This window comes from Mirounga angustirostris, unplaced genomic scaffold, assembly GCF_029215605.1.
Source record: "Mirounga angustirostris isolate CCGP_5_RB_7025 unplaced genomic scaffold, mMirAng1.0.hap1 SCAF_16, whole genome shotgun sequence".
NCBI lineage: Eukaryota > Metazoa > Chordata > Mammalia > Carnivora > Phocidae > Mirounga > Mirounga angustirostris.
The window spans coordinates 50,092,042-50,114,717 of NW_026991724.1; the positions used below are offsets into that span (position 1 = coordinate 50,092,042).

The window sequence follows — 22,676 nt, forward strand, 5'->3', positions numbered from 1 at the left end:
CCATTGGGAGAACCTCACCCGGCAGGTGTAGGTTTGTCTCACCGGCTTAGCCACGCAGCTAAGCTGGCTGCCCCAGCAGAAGTCACAGGCCGGCTCTCTGCCCTGGATCCACCTGGATCCATCATTGGCCAGTGGAGGTGGGATGCTGTGCCCAGCCTCGGAGTAAGGAATGTGAGGTCAGTACCTCCACCAGGCCCCAGGGCCTGAGCGTGGGTGACTTCACAGAGCTCTTGGCTCCCTCTGGGTCTGTCCCCTCAGAAGTCACGCCCTTGAGCTCTCATCACGCCTATCTATCAGGGAGCGTAGGTTAAGTGTCGGTCCTGTCTCCCAACTGGACTGGACCAGGCACACCACGGGCCTGAGTGTGTGGCTCCTTGACCAGTGAGAACTCCAAAGGTGCCCAGAGGGGTGACACTGGCATCCTAGGTCCGCGTCACACGGGTGGGAGGGGAAAGTGGTTAAGAACCCTCCCCCCCCCCCCCCCCCGCCACTCTGGCCTGGCACAGGCTCCGATTCTGTATGTCCCATGGGTACCCCATCTCTGCTCAGCTCCCCAGTCCTCATCATCGGGTGGACAGTTACTTGTTCAGGGGAGGCCGTGCTGCCTGCCCCAGGTGGCCAGAGTGCCAGCGAGCCCTCGTTCATTCATTACACCAGGGCAGAGCCACCCCTTGAGTGGAGCAACCTGCTGAGGTCAATGGGACACCGCCCTCGGAAATGCCAGCTCCGTGCCTGCGCAGGGGCCAGCAGGGCGTGGGGACAAGGACCTGGATCCCCTGAGGCCTAGGCGCTCTCCGTTGCCTGAGTCAACCCAGCACATCCGTCCTCCCCTGCCTCAGTGGCCTCACCCACCGCCCCCGCAACCACTCCTGCACCAGGGATGCCAGCAGTGAGGCTGCCAGCTGAGGCTGTCTGGCTCCCTGATGGTGCCAGGGCTTGGCAGGATAGGGCAGGCCTGGTTCCCAGTCCCTGCTGAGCCAGGGAGCCCAGGACGCAAAAACCAACGGGGGCTTTCACATCTCCATTTATTGAACTTGAACCCGGGGTTCTAACCTGGTCACTGGCTCCGTACCCTGCCACTGCCAACAGCTCTCTGGCTCACAGGTTCACCTGGGTGGGGGGGGAGGGTGGCCACCACAGGCCTCACTGCAGACCTGGACTGCAGCCTTGGGCCCAGTCGCACCCCTCACCCCCTCGTCCGGGCAGACGGAGCAGCGGTTCCCTCTCCCGCTGCTCCCGGGGTACTCTTTCAAGGCCCACCTAGGCTGTAAGGGTTCTCAGGCCACGGGTCGTGACTTGCCCCTGGGCGCCCAGTCCCGGGGCTGGTGGGCTTCGCCCGCATGCGCCGGGGCGTGCCCAGCGCCCTGACCGGACTGGAGGGCCCCGGGGGCATGGCTGGCTCCGTCGGCGGCGTGGGGGGCGTCGTGGGCTGGGGACTTGGGCGGGCTGGGCGGCTTGAGAGCCCTGACCGCCCGGATGAGGCCCATGCGGCGGCGGATGGAGTGGTCCAGGTTGACAGTGCAGCGCAGCAGGCTCTGCGCCTGGGCCACGGTGAAAGGGAAGTCGGCGCCCAGGAAGCGCTCGAAAAGCTCGGGGTCACCGTCCAAGTCCAGCACGTTCTGCAACTCCTTGGTCATGGAGTGCAGCTCGGGGCTGTTGTCGCAGAACACGTTCCAGAGGCGCACGCGGGCCTCGGGCGCGCCCCCCGCCTGCTGCCGGTCCTCCAGGCACTGCAGCACCCAGCTGAGGCGGCACGGCCACTGGTTGGCCAGCACGACCCAAGCCACGGCCTGGCGCGGCGTGGGGCCCGCAAAGTCCCCGTCCTGCTGCTGCAGCAGGCGCACGGTGATGGGCACGGTGTTGACGATGCGCCGCATGGACACCACGTTGTCGGGCACGTACTCGTAGAGGCAGTCGCGCTCGTCGTGCAGGCAGAAGAGCGCCTCCTGGATGCGGCGCGCCGCCTCGGCGTCTCTGCGGCTCGGCGCGCGCTCGGCGCCCGCCCGCGTCTCCACCGCCAGCAGCTGCGCGCCCTCGCCGCCGCCGCCCGGCCGCAGCTTGCGCGTCATCTCGCGGTAGAGCAGGTCGTCGCGGCTCTGCACGGCGTCGTGCAGGAACTGCAGCTTGGTGCGGCGGCCCATGATGGGCACGGAGAAGGGCAGCGTGACGGTGCGGTTGAGGAAGAGGTAGCCGTTGTCGGCCGTGCCCTTCATGGAGCCGGCGCTCTCGAGGCACGCGGCCAGGATGCTGGGGTCCACCACCAGGATGAAGATGAAGGGCGCGTGGCTGTCGGACAGCAGCGTGTTGATGGCGTTGAGCACGCCCACCACGCACTCCGGGTAGCACGTGTCCAGCCCGGTGACCTCGAGCACGACGCGCAGCCGCCGCCGCTGGAAGATCTCCAGGAAGCACAGGAAGTCGGTGAGCAGCTCCACCTCCTTCTTCACCTCGCACATGAAGCCCAGCTGGCTGCCGAACTTCTCGCGCGACACCAGCCGCTCGATCTTCTTGCGCTGGCTCACGAACAGGTGCTTGCCCACCGAGTACACCGCCATGAGCAGCCCCGAGCCCGACAGCGTGGTGGCCGCGCCGCCGAGCCCGCGCAGCAGGCTGCCGCTGGCCCCGTCGTGGCCCTGCGCGCGGGCGCCCACCGACAGGTAGAGCAGGCCCACGCCGAGGCTGAGCGCCGCCAGCAGCGCCAGCAGCGCCAGCCACACACGGCAACGGCAGTGCCACTCGCGCCGGCAGAAGCCCGGCGTCGCGGCCGCCTTGTTGCCCAGCACCGAGTACACGCTGAAGGGCAGCGCGCCGTACTGGTGGCGGATGCCGTCGCACAGCGTGGTCACCAGGCCGGCCCACAGCTTGTCCGTGCCCGCGTACTGCCAGGCGCTGAAGCGGATGAAGTGGAACTGGACGTTCTTGCGGCGCAGGTGCAGCTCGGTGATGACAGGCTGCAGGAACACCAGGTACCACAGCAGCCGCAGGAAGCCCCAGCCGCGCACGGGCCGCGGCTTCCACTGCACGCGCCGCAGCTCCTCAGCCTCGCGCTGCGCCGCCTCCTGCTGCATGAGCGCTGCGGGGAGGGAAGGGGCGGGGAGGGCGCGCCGGACCGTGAGCGGCGGGCCGGGGGGCCGCGGGCCCGCAGCGGCGCGTGGAGGGGCAGCGGCCTGAGGGCCAGCGGTGGGCAGAAGCAGCAGAGCTCCCAGGGGAGGGAGGACGGGAAGGGACGAGGAAGGAAAGAATGCGTGCCGGGTGCGGAGGAAGCGAAATGCTGGGCGGCGGGGCACAGCCTCGGTCTGATTTTCCTGGCTCAGTGCTCCTCCTCCTCCTCCAGGTCTCAGCTCGGCTGTCTCCTCCTCCAGGAAGCCCTCCCTGATGCCCAGGCTGGGTCAGGTGCCTCCTGGGCTCCCACACCCCAACCCTACCCACTGTTGGGTCATCACTCTCTGGGGCCAGGTCCGGCTGCCTCTCTGGCCTGTGAGGGCACGAAGGGCAGGGCTCTGGTCGTCTTGGTCATCCTGTGTCCCCTGGACACCAAGGAAGGGCTGGGGGAATGTCTGAAGGATGGATCATGAGAGGTTGGGGGCAGGGTCCATCTGCTATTGAGGTCAGTGAATGAATGAGTGGGAATGTGCCAGAGTCACCTAGCACGGAGGAGCTCCCGAATGCTCTTTCCTTTTTCTCTATAACCGCATGTTTTCTCCATAACCGCATGTTTTCTCCTCCTGGGACCCTGTTTATCGCTCTGTGACAACATAGGGGGCAGATGCAGTCTTGTTTAGTAGGTGCTCACCAGGGCTGGGCGCACGGAGGTGAGCCGCCTCCAGCCCCGCTGGCCACAGTCGGGGCTGGGGTCTGAGCAGGGCTAAAACCAGGTCCGAGCTGCTGTGGATCCTGGCTGCGTTTTGGCCCACGTGATCGGTTAACCTCTATCTGTTAGGGCTCTTGTGGGCGCCAGGCCCTGGGTCTGTGCTGAGAAGAGATGGGTCTGGGGGGCACAGGAGGGACTCTACAGGAGCCAGTGAGGAACCTGAGCTTTCTCCCTAGAGTGCTGGGAGCCACAGAAGGCTTTTTGAACAGGGGAAGGACAGGGCTAGATCTGTATCTTTTCTTTTTTTTTTTTTTTAAGATGTATTTATTTGAGAGAGAAATCAGGGGGAGGAGCAGAGGGAGAGAGAGAATCCCAAGCAGACTCCCTGCTGAGCGGGGAGCCCAATGCGGGGCTCCATCCCATGACCCCACGATCATGACCTGAGCTGAAATCAAGAGTCAGACGCTTAACCAACTGAGCCACCCAGGCGCCCCACCAGAGCTATATCTTCAAAAGATTCCTTGGAGTGGATCTGGCAGGGGAGGGGATGAGACTGTTGGCCAAGAGGCCAGAGAGGGAATGAGCAGGGACCCGGGGACAGAGGCTGTGGGCGTCAGGAGGGACCTGGTTAATACTGACTTACAGGCATCCAGACTGGGGCCCAGCTGGCCTCAGGAGCGAGTGGGGCTTGGGGAAGCCTGAGGCTGGACAGGGACCAGGGGACCGGGGACCAGGGGCTCCGTTCCCCTCACTCCCTCCCCAGCACACACAGAGCCTCACCAGTGATCTTGTCCAGCATCATGTGCAGGCGGCAGCCAAAGGGGGCATAGAAACCCACGGTCACAGGGACAGGCACATGGCAGAGGGTCTTGGCCAGGCAGGTACAGTAGACATCATCTTCTGTCTGGGTATCTGGGGGCCCAGGTTGGGGAAGGGGGGCGAAACTGAGTCAGTAAGGCTGGCCAAGCACCACCCTCCTCCCATCTGCCCTCCAGAGAGCCCGCCCTCAGTTCCTCCCTTCCTCGGCATCCCTCTGCCCAACTCCCTGAGGTGACTCATGTCAAACCTGCAGATGGAGGTCTCTGGCGCAGTAGGCATGCAACCCCTTTCTCCAGGGTCTAATGTGCCCCTCTGAGCACCCCAGGAGGAGCCGACCCCAGATCCACCAGGTCAAGGCTAGGAGGCTAGACTCTCCACCGACCCCCTGCACAGAGGCCCAAGGGATTTGGGATGACCAGGCCCTAGGTCACCAGGCTCAGCCACCAGCCCGTGGTTGCCCCGGAAAAATCCCGTGGGCCTTTCTTGGGACTCGAGGCCCTCAGATAGCTTAAGACACCTCTTGGCACGCTCTAGAAGTTTCTCGTGTCAGTTTCTGCCTGCTCTGCTAGCCTGGGTCCAGCGCGTAAGGGTTCCGACAATCCCAGGCTCCTCTCAGCTTCCTGTCCATCCCTCACCCTGACCTCTCTCCCTCTCCAGGACCCCATGCCCACAGCCTCTCATCCTGCCCCGAGCCCAGGCAGACGGCCTCTTGGGCCTGGCCGTGCCACCTTTTCTGCATGACCGTTGAGAGCCTCAGTCCTTCCCTCCAAAGACGGGTTACAGAGACACCAGGCAGCATGGATGCCAAAGGGTCAGGCCCGGGGCGAGCCCTCGGTCGATGCCATGGTCTGGAATGACCGTTTAGGGAGCAGATTCAAGTTCAAATCCTGGCATCACAGTGTCCACTCAGCTGAGGGTGTCCTGGCCCTCCCCCCCCCCACGGGCCCCCACCGAATGCTACTTCTTGGACTGGAGTTGGGGCACCAGAAAGGGAGGGTTCAGCTGTGGGCAGCCCTGGGCCAGCCTCCCGGTGCGTGGTGGGGATAACACACCCACCTTCCCCAGGGGCCTGGCGGGGGGTATGGGGGCTGCAGGATCCCTCCCTCCCGGAGGGTCAGCCCCAGGCCTGGAGGCACAGACCGCAGCAGGAGGACCCCGTAAGGTCAGCCAAGGGGGTGGCCCAGGCAGCTCTGACCCCACTCTGCCTGGTGGCCGGGTGACCTCACCTCGCTGGGCCTCTGGTGGGACATGGGCGGCAGGGCCCCAGAGCCTGCAGGGACGAGGGGCTGCCTGACCTGGAGCCCGAGTCCCTGCTCGGCGGTTGCTCTGCTTTCAAGGCAGACCCGGAAACCCGCCGTGTGTCCCCGCGCCCCCACCACTAGCACCTCTTGCCCCGACTTCTCCCCGCACTCCCATGCCAGCTCCCGTCCCTCGTGGCTCCCGCCTGCCCCAGGGCCCAAGCCCCAGCCCTCAGCACAGCCACGAGGGTCCCCAGGGTATGGCCCTCGTCACGGCCCCGGGAGCAGGCCCACCCTGCTGCCACTTACTGAGCTCAGATGTTGCCCTAACGGAGGCTCGCCTCATTGATGACCCTATTTGCAAACCCTGATGCTGCTTCCTTACCTCCTCTGCCTGCCTTGTTTCCCCCCAACGTGGTTATCACTGGGTGACACACTGAAACTCGCCTTATATGGCTTCCTGTACCCACCCCCCATCGCCGGGAGCTCTGTGGGGGCAGCAGTCTCTGCCCTGCTCCCTGCAGCCTCCACCCCCTCCCCCGAACAGAACGGTGTGCATCCAGTACCTAGTCACAGGATGGACGGCTAAAGGAACGAATGAGTGAATGAGTGAAGGGATTCCCTCCCCTTGCCGCACTGTTCTCTCCAGCCCCCAGGCCGCTCCCCTACCGCTGCCCCTCTCCCACACCAGAGCTGGCCAGCAAGGTGCTGCCTGTCACCCTCTTGGCCCAGGTTCTCTGTGGCCCCTGGGCTGGGGGTGCGGGGCAGGGAGGGCCGGGAAGAGAGAAAGCAGAGCCAGGCTGTCAGCAGAGAGAGAGCGAGCCAGGGCCCAGCTCCCCCCCCCCCCGCCCCCCGCCCCCCCCCCCCCCACTAGCCAGGGACGAGGCACCAAGGACAGGCCTGGCCCGGCAGCTGTGGACAGGTGAAGCAACAGGTGAAGCAGAGGTGGCTGCCCGGGGTGGGGGGGGCACCCAGGGTCAGGGCTGAGCACCCTCCCAGACAGGGAGCAGAGTGAGCAAGGAGTGAGCGAGGAGCCGAGGGGCCAGGGGCCCGGGGGGGGGAGGCAGCAGGGACAGAGCCCGCAGGAAGGCTGGGTGAGCACCGGAGCTGTAGGTGAAGGAGCCGCCGGCTGCTGGGGCAAGCAGGGGGTGGGCGGCCCGGGGCCTGCTGGGCTCCGGGAGGGCGCCGGCTGCGGAGCGCGGGGCGGGGCGGCTGCTGGCCGTGGCAGGTGCGGCGGTGGGTGAGATGCTGGGCTCGGGGGGCGGCTGGGAGGCGCTGGCCAGCTGCCTGGGGGCAGCAGCGGTTGCAGGTGGCCCCTTCCGGGCCCCTGGAACGGAGCAGAGCCGCTGCCGCAGGGGGCTGGGAGGCGGGGGCTGGGGCTGCCGCCGCTGCTGCAAGATGAGGGGCTGGGGGCCCCGGCGGCAGCCGCTGACACCCCCCTGGTGGCTTTGGTAGGCCAGCTGCCAGCACACCTGTGAGGGCAGCCAACAGGGCCCGAGGGCTCGAAGGGCCGCTGGGTCATGGCACCACTGGTGACAGCATCCTGGAAGGAAGGAAGTGGGGGTGACTGGGCCTGGGTCCCTGACCCCTGCGGGGGGCACTGGCAGGAACCAGGTCTGGTCTTCAAGTGGAGACCCCGGAGAAATCAGAGAAAATGAGGAGGGGATGTGGCAGGGGGCAGTCTCCGTGCTCGCCTGTTGGGGGGCGGAGAGGTGCGGAGGCCTGGGCTTAGCCAGGCGACGGGCTGGAGTGGGGACAATGCCTTGGAGTCCCTGGGGGGGGGTGTCCCTGGGGTTGGGGGCGTCCCTGGGGTTGAGGGGGGCAGAAAGGAGCCCATCAGGAACCGGCCTGGTTGGTCCAGAGGAGGCTGGAGTGATGGGAGGTGACCATGGAGAGGGGACAGGGTGGGGACTGAGAAGGGCGTGGGCCTCGTACCCAGAATCGGGCAAGGCTGGGGGGAAGGGGGCTGCCCTGGGAGGCACAGGCCTCAAGAGGCTGAATTGGCCCGATGGGCGGTAACTGTCCCCACCCCCACCCCCCAGCAGGAGCACCTGTGGTCACCACCACCCTGGAAGCTATCCCCCCACTCATACACACTTGGTGGTGGGGGGAGCTTGCTCTCTCTCCACACTGCTCCCCCCAGGTTGGGGTGAAGTCCTCACAGGCCTGGCGATTTGGGGTGGGGGAATTCTACCCATGCTGGGGGAAGGGGTAGGCTGGGTGGGCCCCCTGCTGACATCCCCATCCTGGGCTCCCACTCTCGGGCTCCCCAGGGCCTCTGCCCCCCGCACCATGACCCCTTCATGTGGAAGCCTCTGTGGGGAGTGCTGGGAGCTCCTCTCCCCTGGGGCCTGACGTTCCCCTTCTGCTCAACAACCATCCACTCAGCAGCCCCCCGACTCACAGACCACCTCCCTGCCAGGACCCCCCAAACTGAACCCCTACCTTTTTGCTGCCCCAACTCTGGGTCCAAGAAGTAGCGCTCGGCGGAGGTCCGAAGGGGCAGGGCGCCCTCGGCGAAGCGGAGGGTGTAGTATTTGTGCATCACGCCGGGGGTCCTGCTCCAAGGGAGGGCGAGGGTGGGCTCAGTGCCCGGCTCCCTTGGGTGCCAGCCAGAAGAGCCCACCCCCGGGATGTGACCTGGGACAGGTGAGAGACCCCGTCCCTGATGTTGGGGTCTCACGTTGCCAGCTGGGGTGGCAGTGCCCTTCAGAGTAAAAGTGAGTGGTCAGGACCGGGGAAGGACAGCTAGACGAGGGAGAATGGAGAATGGTTACCGGGGCGCTAAGGGCTAATTTGGGGTACGTGAGATTTCCAAAGTTGGTGACCGGGTGTTTGGGAGCCCCTGGGAGTTTCCAAGAGGCTAGGACGATGGAGTTGCTGAGCAGATATGGGCTAGGGAAACACAAGAGCCCGGGGGTGGCTGAGTAAACTTCAGGGAGCACTAGGTATTGGGGGTGCATGCTGTGGGAGGCGCGGGCTGGCGCCGGAGGCGCGGGCTGGCGCTGTGGGAAGGGATGTGTAACCAGCGCGGGGAGAGCTGGGAGCCCCAAGCCACCGCCGCCAAGTGACTGAAATTTCAGGGCTGGTACATCTAGGGCCCGAACAAGGGCAGGAGCGGGGAGAGGAATTCTGGGGGTGCACATTCAATCAGGGTGGTCCAACTGGGGAAGAGGCTCAGCAAACTCAGGGCGAGATGGGGTGCACAGGTGTAAAATGAGAAGAGCCAAAAGCAGAAGTGAGGGAAGGATGCTGGGTGTGTGGGGGGGAGGCAGGCGAAGTGGGGGGGCAGAGAAAAGGGGGTGAGTTGGGGCTCAGAGAGGGTTGGGGCCTGGCGCCTGGCCCCTGCCCACCCGCCCCTCGCCTGGGGTCCTCCGTACCTACCTTATGGCAACCCTTCAGCCCCAGCTCCCTGCCCTGCCGAGCTGCTGTGCTGGCCCCACTGGAGAGAGGCCCCGAGCCCGGGGCCAGCCACCCGACCGGTTTGCCCGCCCTGTCCCCGCCCCTTCCCCCGGAGCGCCCGCCCTGCCCGCTCGCTCCCCACTCTGGGGGCTGCCCCCGGGCGTGGTACCCCGGGTAAGGGAGGGAGGTGGCCAGCCACCGTGCCGCCTGGGGCTCCACCTGCCGGGCGCTCCTGGGGGGATCCACGGGACTGGGGGCTGGGAAGCTGGCGCAGGGATTAAGAGTCCAGAGAGGATAATCCCAGGTTCGGATGCCAGTTCCTCAAGGGCCCAGCTGTGTGACCTCAGGCAAGTGACTTCACCTCTCTGAGCCTTGGCTTCCTCATTGCTGAGTGGACCAGGGACAGACCGTCCCGCAGTTGTCAGGAGTCCGCTGAGCACAGAGCCAGGCACTTAGGAATGACCGCAGCTAACGTGTGCCGGGCACGGACTGACCCATTTACCAAGCTACTCTAGATGCTTCTCATAGAAGGACGACAACACGCAGATGAAGGCTTACCAGGAACCACATACGGTTCATGCACTTCTCCCACAGTGAGCCCCTTCCTCACCAGAGCCCAGCAGGGCGGCTGTGACGCCCACGTTACAGATGAGGAAACTGAGGCCCAGAGAGCTGAAGCTCCTTGCCCCAGGTCACGTGGAAGCAGAGCGGGGCTTCTGGAAGCAGGGGTTTGCAGGGGCTGCAGGCTTGCTGAGGCTCTGCCTCCTGCCTGCTGGATGCTTTGCACATTGTTCTCGGAGAGGTGAGAGCAGGGGCCGGGCTGAGCAAGAGGGGCTTTCAGTTGTGCGGGGGTGGGGAGGTGGAGAGGGCTCTGCTCTCCAGGCCCCCGTGTCCCTTCAGCTGCTGGCACGATGGGGCAAAGAGTCACTGCCCAGGGTAGATGGGGGACCTGGTGGGGATGGGGGAGACTACCACCAAACAGTGCCCGGGACAAGGGGGTTCAGGACAAGAGAGAAGGGACCCCATCTGGTCCAGCAGGACACCCCTCTAGGGGTTCTGCCTGGGTGACCAGACCCTGCCCCCTGTAGCCAGAGCCAAGCATCCTTCCGGCCGCTGGGGGCCAGTCCCGTCTCTCCTCCCCAGGTCTTCAAGCTGCTTTTCCTGGGGAGGCTTCCTCCCTGTCCTCCACTAATTGGGGACTCTGCCCACCCCCCAGCCCCGGCAGCAGTCCAGTCAACTGGGGGGCAGAGCTAGTATGTTTGAGTGGGGGGTGAGTGTGTGGGGGAACCTCCAGGATGCGCTCAGGAGCTTCTTGAGGGCAGGATGGAGCCAACCCTCTGCGCCTCCTGCCCACCTGCACACACAGTTTAGCTGAATAACCAGTTCATTTAGGGAAACGTCTGCCAGGCTCTGTACTGGGCGAAGGGATCCAGAGGGACTCAAGAAGAAGTGCGTTGGAATATAAGAAAACACCACAGGGCAGGAAGAAGCTGTCTAGGGGTCCTCCCGGGGCTGGGGGCACAGACAGAGGGGGGCACTGGCCAGCAGAAGCCGAGTGGCTGCTGGATGCCCCAGAAGGGGCAGGAGTCTGGGGAGTGGGCGGGGGCGGCCCAGGCGGGGACTGGTTTGTGCAAAGGCCAGAGAATGTGGAGCGCAGCTTTCCGGGCTGGGAGTGGGCAGGCCAAAGCAGGGGCCAGACGGGCTGTCTTCACAGAACTCTGTAGAGGTGGGGTTTTGAGCAAGGAGACCCTGTCTCCTCCCCTTTGGGTCTCACCCCAGCCTCAGTTCACAGCTCTGAGGCGGGGGTCCCCTCGGGTGCTATGAATGTAAAGGGAAGGGAGGTGGTGGCAGGGGGAGGGGGAAGCAGGAGAGCAGGGAGGCCACACAGCCCAGGGGCAGGCCAGCTGGGCTGTTGTTCTGGGTGGGACTTCCATCCGCCAGCTCCCTCAGGTGTGTTGGGGGGGGGGTGGAAATGAGGGAGTCTGGCCTGTTTCCCCCTCTCTGTCCATCCTCGGGCCTGGCAGCCCCAGGCCTGCCCCTGCCCACGCTCTGGGTGGCCCCAGTCCTGCTCCCTAGGGAGAGGGCCACTCGGTGCGCCCCACCAGGGGAAGGACAGCCCCAGACTTGTTGAGGCTGCTAGGGATGCCAGTGCCCGGGGCCACCCTCCCCCGCCAGGTGTGCAGGCAGGAGGTGGTAAAGCACCAGGGCTCGGGCCATGGGGCTGGAGACGCAAGGGGCCTGCAGGGGGAGGAAATGAGCAGTGGGGAGGCACGCAGGGGGCTCTGCTCTCCCCACCCCCGCAGGACCTGTGACAGAGGCCCCTTCCCCCTCCGCACTCAGGGTGACCCCCCCCACCTTCCACTTTAATTCTGGCTGCACATACAGAACCTTTATTGGGTATCCGCCATGCAGAGGGAGGAGTCTGCTGCAGGGATCCTTTCACACTGGCCCCAACTTGGGCCGCCTCATTCCTAGGACACCCCAACCTCCCTGTGACACCCACTTGGGGATGCCCTAAAGCGGTTGGACCCCTGCACCCCCCCTCTTGTCCATCACCCACAGAGCCCGCGGTCCCCAACAAGAGCCCTCCAGCCACCCCCAAAAGCGGTGCTCCGAGGTCCCTGGGCCTGCGGTGGCCATGAGGCTCAGCGGGGGGTGAGGGCCTGGGGCTCCTCAGGTTTTCTGAATCACCACCTGGAACTTACCTGGAAGAGAAGAGCAGGCTTTAGCTAGAGGTTGGGATCTGAGGGGCGAGGCAGAAAGCACCTGCAGAGCTCAGAGATGCGCCTCCCTGCCCTGCACCAGCAGACTGGGTGGCCTTGGGCTGGTCGGAGGGGATGCTGCTCCCCGCCCACCTGACCCGCATCCCAGCGCCGTGTGGGTGACTAGGAGCATGAAGGTCAAGCATGCAGGCTGCTAAGGAGGGGCCAGCACGGGCTTCTGTGGCATGTGTTGCTCAGGTCCTGCCCACTTGGCCTCAGGTCCCCCTGCCATGAGTAGGCCTGGGGGACCGGCAGAGGGACAAACACCTGGGGGGGGGGCAGACAGCAGAGGGCAGGCTGGCCCCAGGGAGGCGTGAAGCTTCAGCTCATCTGATGGAGGGCCCTGGGGGTCAGGAGGACACCCCATCAGGCAGGCTGCAATCCACAGGCCCTGGCTGCCCTTTGGGGACCCCCATCGAGCACCAAGCAGGCTGACTTCTATCACGTCCACCCATAATAACGTTCACAACCACTAGACCAGCGCGTGGTCTGTCGGCAGCTCTCCGCTCCGGACGGCACAACCTAGGGAAGCAGGCTGGGGGTGGGGGCGCACCACAGAGCCTGGGCACGTGACTTAAGCTCTCGGGGCCTCAACTTCCCCATCTGTCAGTGGGGCTCAGCAGCCCGGCCCCGCCTCCCAGAGCCATGGGAGCAGGGATAGGACTCTGGAGCCCCACCACACCTGAGGGATGGGGAGGGCCCCCTCCCCCACGACTCACAGGTGGGCAGGGATGCCACGGAGGCGGTGACCAGGCTCTTGATGCCCAGGATGCAGAGGGCGCCTCGCAGGAGGCCGCAGGTGAAGGCCAGGAACTGGGGACGGGGAGGGGCGGGGCACACGTCACCCAGGGAAGCAGGGAGGCCCACACCCAGGCCCAGGGCTCCACACACAGTGGGGGCAACTCCTCCCCTGGGTCCTGGGCCAGCCCCTCAGCTTGAGGGGAGGCCACCTTGGGGTGGGGGCTGAGGAAATAGGGGGAGGTCAAGTCCAAGCACCTTCCCTACCTTGGGTGCTTCCTCCAGATACTGCAGGCCCGAGGCCATCCGGATGAGGAGAGGGAAGCTGTTGTCCTGCAGGACGTAGGTCCCCTAGGGACAGAGAAGAGCCCAGTAGGGGCTGGGGGGGCACCTGTGCATTGGTAGTGGGGGACGGAAGACCAGGACCTAGCGCCCCTTGCCCCATTGGGCTGCGGTCTGGAAGGACCCGGGCCTCAGAACCCCTGTCGTCATGGGCCCCATCCTTCAGAGCTCCAGAAGGGCCCAGGGCCTTCCCAAGCTGGGCCGAGGATCCACCCACGGGGTGTGCTGGTCCTAACCCCTCTAGCGGCCTGGCTCCCGAAGTAAACAGCCACACAGGCCCTTCCTCCCGGGGCTGTGGTGAGAAGCTGCAGGCCAGGCCGGGCAAAGCATGGGCACCTAGTGGGGACTCCGCTGTCACGCCAAGGAGAGGTGCTGCCGACCATGGGACAGCCTACTGCTCACCCTGGGGCCCCATCTTGGGAAGCTTGTGGACATTCTGGAAATAGCTGTAACCACCACCACCCCCGCCCTGCCCATTGCGGCCTCCTGGCTCCCTTCAGAGGATTGGGCAGAGGCCCAGAGAGGGGCCGTGTTGCCAGTCGGGGAACCTGGCTCTTGCCGTCGAGCTCAGGGCCGCCCCACTCCCCCCCAGCCAGCAGTGGCCGGGCCGCTGCACCCTCCCACCCGAGGGGCTCTCCTCCTGCGTCCTCTTGGCTTCAGTGTCCACCTGGAGTCGGGAAGCTGGGCCCCAGGCGCACACAACACACCTGGTGATTGGTGCGGAGGCTGTCCATCTGCTTCTGGAACACGGCCACCCACAGGTCTTTGCACAGGAACTTGAGGATGTCCAGCTCCTCTCTGAAGGCCAGTGTCTCCTGGGGCAGCCTGGGGGGTAGTGGCAGCCGCTTGGGCCCGGCCGACGCTGTGGGGCCGGGAGGGGCCGGGATGGGGAGCCCAGGGTAAGGAAGAGGGAGGAATCCAGGCTGGGCTCCTCTCTAGAGCAACACAACCCAGGCAGGGACCTGACCTCAGCTCCTGCCTGCCTCCAGCCAGCCAGGGCAGGGGAAGGGCAGCAAGCATCAGCTCTCACCTCTCACCCAGGGCCTGGCCCACACGGAAGCCCATGCCCTCCAGGACACACAGGCTCATCTTCTGTCCCTAAAAGGTCAGGGAAGAGAGGTTCAGGGGCCCGCAGCCACCTCCACCTGGGAGCCACCTGGGATAGCAGCCGCAGAGGGTACTCTAAGACCAACGTGCCCATCCCTGCCTGCTCGGGGCTGAGGAGAGCCAGGAGGGAGCGCCTTCCAGGGCAGGTTCAGGCCTTCGGATGCCTTCAGGTGCCGTGGGCTCTTGAGACCGGCACCCCCTTGCCTCGGGAAAAATGGGGGTGTTCCCCAGGCTCGGCCTCAGCCTGCCTGTCAGCTCCTTCCTGAGACCACCCGTCACTTGTCGCGAGCGTTTCCAGCTCTGTGCGGGTAGGCAGCACGCTCATCACCCCAGGCAGGGGCTCCAGGTGACTGGCCGAAGGGCTCGTGTGGCAGTGGGCATGCGGCCGCAGGGCCCACCCTCCTGGACCAGCCGGCAGGAGGCTGTAACAATCAGCTGTGGTCGTCATGCCTTAAAACATCAGCCGGGGAGGGCCCCACGGGGGCTCGGGCCGGGAGATACCCGCTCGGGGGCTCGGGGAAGGCAGGCCAGGGTCCCACGGCAGGAGGGGCAGAGGCACGGGGATGCACGTGGTGTCCGGGCACGGGCCTGCGGTGCTGATGGCAAGGCCCGAGGAGAGTCGGCCTGTATGTAATTCTTCGGGGGGGGGGGGGGGGCCTGAAGAGAACGGAGCGAGGCAGGCATCGAACTACCAGGACAGCGCGTATGGAGTGAGGCGCCCTGCTCCTCCAGGAGAGGGGCCCCTCGGCTCACTCACGGCCCCCTGTGGCCACGCCCGGACGCCTCCCTTCCCCCCCTGCCGTGGCCCGGGTCGGGTGCTCGTTCCCAGCCTGAGCCATCCGTGGAGCAGGGCCCCGAGCTGACCTTCAGCAGCCAGCACCGGCCTCGGCATAAGGGGGCCGCGCGGCTGCCGATCGGAGTGAGCAGTGGGGATCCGAGCGCGCACCGTGCGCCGGGTGCTTTCTACGCACCTCCTATTTAACTTTAACAACCCTGTAAGGCAGGTTTTATTTCACACCCGGAACCCGGGGCCTGGAGGAGCGAGGGGACGGGGGGGCCGGCTTGCAAACCTGGGCAGGGCTGGCTGCCAAGCCTTGATGGCTGGGGGGGGGCAGGGGGGCGGCGGTGGTCAGGATGACACCCCCGGCTGTCCCGGCCTTCAGTGGGGCGGCCAGGGCTGTGGCCCACCTTGCGGGGAGGGGAAGTGCTGGGAGTAGGGAGGCCCGAGCACGGGTTGCCCGTGTCCTCGAGCAAGGTGGCCTTCTTCTCTGCCTGGCCGCCCTGGCTCCTCGGGCCTTGCCCACCGTTCCGTGCTCCTCCTGCGGGAACCGGACCTGGTGATGACACGGCTTCCTGCTGGCTGGCGCTGGCCAGCCCTCTGGTCCGTCGGTCAGCACACGCCTCTGGTGTCCTCGGGCACAGCTGATGACTAAGGCTTGCGGAGATGAGCTCAGGTGGGAGAGACAGTGAGGGGGACACGGGCCCCGAGCCCCGGCCTCCTCCCGGGGAAAGAGAGGACAGTGTTAGCCGTGCTACCTCCCTCCCTGTATCCTTATGAGGATTAAATGCAGGCCAAGTGCTCCCAGCCGGCTCAGCAAGTGTTACTGTCCCTGTCACTCACCACCTCTGCGTTTGTCAGCCTGGGTGACCAGCTGGAGGCGGAAGGAAAGCCCCACGAAGGAGGGGCTCTGATCCATGGGCCGACTTAGCTCAGCACCTAGAAAGCCGCCTGCCACACCCTCGGCTAGCTTTCTCTGACAGGTGGTAGGGTCCCCGCGCTCCCCTGTCCCCTCCCTTCCAGAGGTGAGCGCCTTAAAGAGGCAGGGCCAGCCTCCACTCTGACCGCGCACATCTGTGTCCCTGAGGCCTGCCCAGCGCGTGGGGACTCTCTCTCGTTCATTCCACAGACGTTTCCCGGTGGCCTCTAGGGGCTGGCCACTGTGCCCGGGGGTGGGGGGCAGGGGGTCACAGGTGCGCAGGTGATGGACAACCCATATGCGAGGGGAGCCGGGTAGCTCCCCCCAGAGCAGGGGTCCCCAGGGTGCTTCTCAGAGGAGGAGGCCAGGAAGGGGAGGGAACTCCCAGCAGAGGCTGTACGCCAAGGCAAGGAGGCAGGAAGCGGGATTGGGGGGGTGCAGCTCCGGCCATGAGGCGGGGGGATGGTGCCCGTAGACCAGGCTGAGGGGGGTGCCGTGGGAGAGGGTGCGCCAGTCCCTGCCCCGACCGTGCAGGAACTAATGGAGCTGTTGGCGGCTTCAGCCCAGGCGGGGACATCGGGGACATGGCCGGGAGAAAAGCCACGCTCTGAGTGCTCCCCTGGGGCCAAGCGTGAAGGGAGAGGAGCGAAGCAGGGAAGGGAGTGGGGCAGCACCCCAAGCCCGGGTCATAGCCAGGACAGCGGCCCTGAGGGCGGAGAGCCCAGGAGTCAGCAGGGTCCTCAGCCAGGCCAGGGAGCCCCAGGGTGGGGGTGGGGGGAACGTTCTGGAAAGGTCTCCCTTCAGTGAACTTCAGACTGCCTGGGTTCAAGGCCTGGCTCCGCTGCTTACTGACCTTGGGCAAGCTATCTCATAGCCCCAGGCCTCAGTTTCCCCGTGTGTGAAATGGGCCTGACGGCTGGCCCTACCTCACAGCGGTGGTGTGACCCGCACTGGGCAACAGCCCCTCCCCAGCTGGTGGCACCGCCGGACTCAGCCCGAGCTGGAGGCCAGTGACGTATGTGCGGGACTGGAAAGATCGGGGCGGTGGGGTACGGGAACAACAGACGTGCAAGGCAGGGGCCGAGGATGAGCAGGTGACAGAGGAAGAGGGTGGAGGAGGAAGGGGAGCAGAAGCCTCCTGGCTCTATCACCACCTGCCTCCCCCGTTCCCTACAAAAGCTCTTCATGGATTAGAGGTTTGTTATTCTTACAAAAGCCTGGGCGGGGGCTCTCATCCTCCCGGCCCAGCCCAGAGCCAGAGCCAGAGCAGTTCTGGGCTCCTGGCACCCGCCCCCCACCTCAGATGAGTTCACAACAGCCCACTGAGAGGAAACAAGATCATGCAGGAACAGAGGGGAGCCTCTTTGAGAAAGCCCTCCTAGCGTCCCCCCAACAGCACAGGAGCTGGGAGGAAGGGGCAGCCAGAGGGGCAGCCCTAGGAAATGGGAAGTATGGTAGCGAAAATAACAAAGGGAGCTGACGGACAGACACATCTGTAAGGGGGATGAAGCCTCCTAGGCTGTCAAGGAAAACCCACGAGGTAGAAAAAACTGGCCGAGAAGTTGTAAGTCACACGGAAGGGACCCAGACAGTCCAGTGTTCATCCGAGAGCCAAGAAGACGCACTGGAACCATGTGGAAGAAAGATCGCAGACACAGTAAGAGAAGAGGGTGCTCCGCTGCAGGAAGGTTCAAGTATTCGGACGGAAAAGCGCCACCGAGCGCCGAGGAGGAGGATGGGGAAACAAGCGATCCGAGCGGAGCCTCCCCACCAGCCCGTGCATCCTGAGCCCTGGACTCGCAGAGAACATCATGGACCGAAGGCGGGGAGTGGGCAGAGGCCCCGTGCCAGGCTCCTTCCCATCTCTTCTGCTGCCCTGGCCCTCAGTGATCTGTGCAGGCCCTGCTGGGGGACCTGGGGGACAAGCTGCCGGGGTTCCTGCCTTAAGAGGAGCACGGGGAGAGGTGACGTCCTCGCTCCCCTAGGTGCATGGGTAAGTAAGAATGAGCTCACCTCCCACCCTGTGGCCCTGAACTCACCTCTCGCATCCACCCAAGTGGTCCCAGACACCCCCAGACCCCACCTTCCCCCCCCCAAACACTCCCAAAGCCCCCACAGGCCTAATTCCTCCCACCCCAGGCTGAGCGCCTGCCTGTGCACTGGGCCCCGGCTGCGTGTCCGTTCGGGCTCATTCACGTGGCCTGAGAAGCCTTTCTAAAAAGTAGATCTGCACCCAGCACACCTCAGCTTAAACCTTCTATGGCTCCCACTGCTCTCAGGACGGAGCCCTAGCCCCCACCGCTAGCTCCCTGGCCTCGAGTGCATGGTGCCCCCTCCAGGGCTCTGTCCCTGGGGGTCCACTCTGCCAGGAATGGGGGGGGTTCCCAGGTTCTTGCTGAGGGCAGGGGCTGCATCTGATAGCTGCCCAGGCTGGCACGGGCACTGGCCGGGCCTGGGTGGCGGAAGGTCTGGCCCAGCAGGGCTGCTCCTGGGCCACCTGTCAGAGCTCCCAGAGTAGGGGACTGATGCTCTCTGCTCTGCAGAGTTAACTCCTTTGCCCCCCGGCTTTCCTTATCTTCAAAGCTGCTGAGGTGCTCAAATGACAGGCACCTCCTCCTTCCTGGGCTTTTCCAGCTCTGATAACAAAGGCCCTTTGCCCTCCTGGCTCCTCTGGCTAGTCTTCCACTCCACCTGTAACCGTCCAGAAAAATCCATTCAATAGCCCCAGATGACCACCACACCAGGCAGGAAATGGAAACCTCCAAAACTCCTGGGCACGTGTGCTCTGGGGACAGAGGAACGAGCCCACCATCCCTGTGCTCAAGGAACTTGGCAGCTGGTGGGAGGGACAGACCTGAAGCCACAGACAAGCTCTGGAGCCCGAAGCCTGAGTCCCGATTCCCCTCTGATTTCTGCCCGTGCAGCCCAGGGAAAGCCCCCCCACCCTGGTGCCTCAGTTCGTCCTCTGTAAAATGGGGTGGTAATGTCTACTTTGCAAGGTCGTTCTGAGGACTCAGTCTGACAGAATACCGTGCTGGGGATACCATAAGTCCCCAACAGGAGGCCTGCATTTGGTTCAGACAGGATACCTGTTGGACCAAAGAGAAGGAACAGAAAGAGGAAGAGAGAGGAGGGGGCAGGAGTGGAAGAGACAGGGCTGAGCAAACAGCAGTTCGCTCTCTTTTTTTTTTTTTTAAGATTTTATTTATTTATTTGAGAGAGAGAATGAGAGAGAGCATGAGAGGAGGGAGGGTCAGAGGGAGAAGCAGACTCCCTGCTGAGCAGGGAGCCCGACGTGGGACTCGATCCTGGGACTCCAGGATCATGACCTGAGCTGAAGGCAGTCGCCTAACCAACTGAGCCACCCAGGTGCCCCAGTTCTCTCTTTTTTAAAAAAGATTTTATTTGAGAGAGAGAGCATGAGTTTGTGGGGGAGGGGGGAGATGAAGAGGCAGAAGAGGCTCCCTGCTAATTTGGGGCTCGGGGCTCAATCCCAGGACCCTGGGATCATGGATCATAACCTGAGCTGAAGGCAGATGCTCAACCGACTGAGCCCCCCAGGTGCCCCAAACAGCAGTTCTCCTGATACGGCCCTGAAAATGGGGCTTCCAAGTGGCAGGCACATGGGGGACCCACGGCAGACCTCACCCCTGGCTGCACCTGGGAAGCACTGGGGAGCTCCAGGGTAGGACCCCAGCACGGGAATCCCAGTGGCAGCTGGGTCCCGGGCACGTTCGTGTGCTTTGAAAGCCCATAGTGAGCACAGCTAAGTAACCCAGCATTTCCCACACTTGCTTGACCACAGAAACCCATTAAAATCCTCCCAGAGGGGCGCCTGGGCGGCTCAGTCATTAAGCGTCTGCCTTCGGCTCAGGTCATGATCCTGGGGTCCTGGGATCGAGCCCCACATTGGGCTCCCTCCTCGGCGGGAGGCCTGCTTCTCCCTCTCCCACTCCCCCCGCTTGTGTTCCCTCTCTCGCTGTGTCTCTCTCTGTCAAATAAATAAATAAAATCTTTAAAAAAAAAAAAAATCCTCCCAGAGAGTGCCAGGGAAGGGGCGCTGAGAAATGCGGGCCAGAGTTTACAGCGCGCAGGCTCTGGAGGTGGGAGACCTGGTTACATTCCTGACTCTGGCACTTGAGAGCAAGCGCTCCTGTCCATCAAAGCCTTGGTTTCTCAGGCTCCAAAGCCTACAAATCGGGGAGGATTGTGCTGACCTCTGCGGGTCAAGTAGGAGGATCAAATGAAATCGGGAGTGTGAAGCCCATGAGTGTGTGCAGGAAACATTCATTTGTGGTAGGTGCTGTTATTATTACAAATCCCAGTCCCCACTCCAGCCTTCCACAGCAGGGGGGCTGCGTCCACTTCAACAAACCCACGCTGAGGACCTACTGTGTGCAGAGGACCTACTATGTGGTGATCAACACAGACCTGGTCCTAGCCCACACGGTGCACAGTCTGGGGGCGGGGGGCGAATGTGAATCAAAGGGACCTATAATTCAGATACATACTTGGGTATGATAGGGCTCCCAAGGACAAATGGGAGGGGCCTGCAAGAACGTCACAATGCCACCTGACTTGGAGTGGCGCCCAGGGAAGGCTTCCCAGAGGAAGGGGCATTTGAGCCAAAATCCGAAGGATTAATCGATGTGGACACAATGAAGATATGACAGGTGAAACGAGCTGAGAGATGAGGGAGGAGGCTGGTACAGGGGCAGAGAGGGGCCTGGACTACAGGGCAGGGGTGGGGAGAAGTGGGGAGAAGTGGCAGGGCCTGGTTGGGGGCTGCTGGTGAGGGAGAAAAGGCTGATGTCGGGGATACGGGAGTTTCAAGCCAGGCTGGATGGGGTACCGAGACCCCCAACACACAGGCCTATGAGCACTCTCTATCCCACGCTTTATCTTTCTCATGGCATTTCCTTAACATTCTAGACTTTATTCATTTATCTTAGTTCCCCCCCCCGCCGCCCACTCCAGGAGGGCCAGGAGTTTTGTAGGGTTCACTGAGGAATTCCCAGAGCCTACCACGGGGCCTGACACTTGGTAGGTTTGAGATGAAGTGTGTGGAATGAATAAACTCAAAAGAAACTGTTGAGATGAGAAGCAACACCCTCCTTGGGGCTCCTAAACCAGAAAACCTAAGCCAGTAAAAACATCTTGCATACTGATGATGACGATGATCATGCTAAGAATAATAATGAAAAAAAAATTAATCACAGCGCTCACTTCTCAAGCACCTTACTCTCTCCCCAACCCTTTCTTTTTAGTAACAGACTTTAAAACAGGAGCTCCCATGTTCTGGGGGCGGATTAGGTGCTTGACATCACCCTAAGTGCTTTAAAGTTTGAGTCATTTATTCCTCAGAAGAACCAACTTCCAAAATGCCAAGCATGCTCCTACCTCAGGGCTTTGCACCTGTGGTTCCTTTCCTTCTGGAATGCACTCCACCCACTCCCACCCCACCCCCACCCTGCCTTAACTTCCTATAGTCTGTGCCTTGGGAAGGCTTTCCTCCACCATCAATCACTCCATCCCTAGTTTTTTCATGACTCTATGGAATTTTTTTTTTTTAAGATTTTATTTATTTGAGCGAGAGAGCACAGGTGGCAGAGGGGGATGCAGGCTCCCCGCTGAGCAGGGAGCCGGAGGTGGGAATTGATTCCAGGACCCTGGGATCATGACCTGAGCCAAAGGCAGACGCATAATGGATTGAACCACCCAGGCGCTCCTCTATGGAAGTTTTCTTTATGGAACTTCTCACTGGGCAGTGGCGTATTTTTGTTTGCCTCCCCTATAAGTTTCTCAAGGACAGGGAAACAGTGCCTGGAATACAACAGGTGCCTAATATGTGTTTGTTGGATGAGTACATGTCCCTCTCTTGAGACTGAGGTGCTGTTATAATGCCCATTTTACTAAGAAGGAAACTGAGGCACACAGGGGATAGTCACTGACTCTCACACCTAGTTAGTGGCGCATTCAACCCAGGCAGTAAGTCCTTGGTACACGTCCAATAATAGTAATTATGATAATTACTACCTGCTGACTCTGTGCTAGGCCTTGAGCTAAGCTTTAGCCGGAGCTGCCTCCCTCACTTTTAGCAGTAACCCGTGAGGCCGGCCCTGCTGCGATCCCCACTTTACAGAGGAGGGAGCCAGCGCCATGCGAGGCAGGGGCGGGGTCGGAGTTCGACCCGGGCCGTTGACCCGCCCTCCGCACTTCCCAGGGCCTCGATCCGCCTTTCCCGCCGCTGCCCGCGCCTCCTCCCCCCGGGTCCCGGCGCTCACCCCAGGACCAGGGTCGGAATGGTGCGCCCACAGCTCCGCCACCATCTCCGTGTGCAGAAACTCGAACAGTGCCGGGTCCGCCATGCGCCGGCCTCGCGCCCAACAACCGTCCAGCGCTTCGCGCTCTCATTGGCCCGGCTGGGCAAGCCCCGCCTCCTGCACCGGGCGCGAGCCCGCCCACCCCCGCCTCCATTGGTGTTTCAGACTGGCCCCGCCTACCGGGCTCACATGGTGCGCGCGTGAACCCGGGAGACTTGGAGGGAGGGCCTCTTTTCATTGGCCACACGTAACAGCATCTCCGCCCTTCCCCTTCGTCTCCAGTCTGTTTCCGGGTTGCCGAGCATTTTCATTGGCCGAATCACTGGTTACCTGCGCCAAACCTCGTATTTTAAAAAATTTCCATTTGTCCACTCGCCAAGCAGCACAATCCGGAAGCGGCAGCCCAGCCGCCTTCCTATTGGTCGTACCTATACTCA

At 63.3% G+C, this 22,676-nt stretch overlaps 1 protein-coding gene across 7 annotated transcripts; it reads right to left on the reverse strand.

The window, feature by feature from the left end:
• Positions 1–1,014: 1,014 nt before the first annotated feature.
• LOC123855756 (trafficking protein particle complex subunit 6A) lies at positions 1,015–22,324 on the reverse strand. 7 transcript variants are annotated; one of them, XM_064581944.1, is made up of 9 exons: positions 22,201–22,314; positions 15,554–15,718; positions 14,143–14,210; positions 13,820–14,047; positions 13,038–13,121; positions 8,314–8,426; positions 6,971–7,411; positions 4,592–4,723; positions 1,015–3,073 (listed from the first exon to the last, which is right to left on the reverse strand). In XM_064581944.1, the coding sequence occupies exons 1-9, from the start codon at positions 22,282–22,284 to the stop codon at positions 1,278–1,280; spliced, it is 3,111 nt and encodes a 1,036-aa protein (XP_064438014.1). In that variant the 5' UTR covers positions 22,285–22,314; the 3' UTR covers positions 1,015–1,277. The 7 variants fall into 7 exon arrangements, with proteins under 7 accessions (XP_064438014.1, XP_064438008.1, XP_064438010.1 ...); XM_064581938.1 differs by lacking the exon at positions 6,971–7,411 and having other exon boundaries at positions 13,038–13,149; positions 13,820–13,974; XM_064581940.1 differs by lacking the exons at positions 6,971–7,411; positions 15,554–15,718 and having other exon boundaries at positions 13,038–13,149; positions 13,820–13,974; positions 22,201–22,324.
• Between the last annotated feature and the right edge of the window lie 352 nt (positions 22,325–22,676).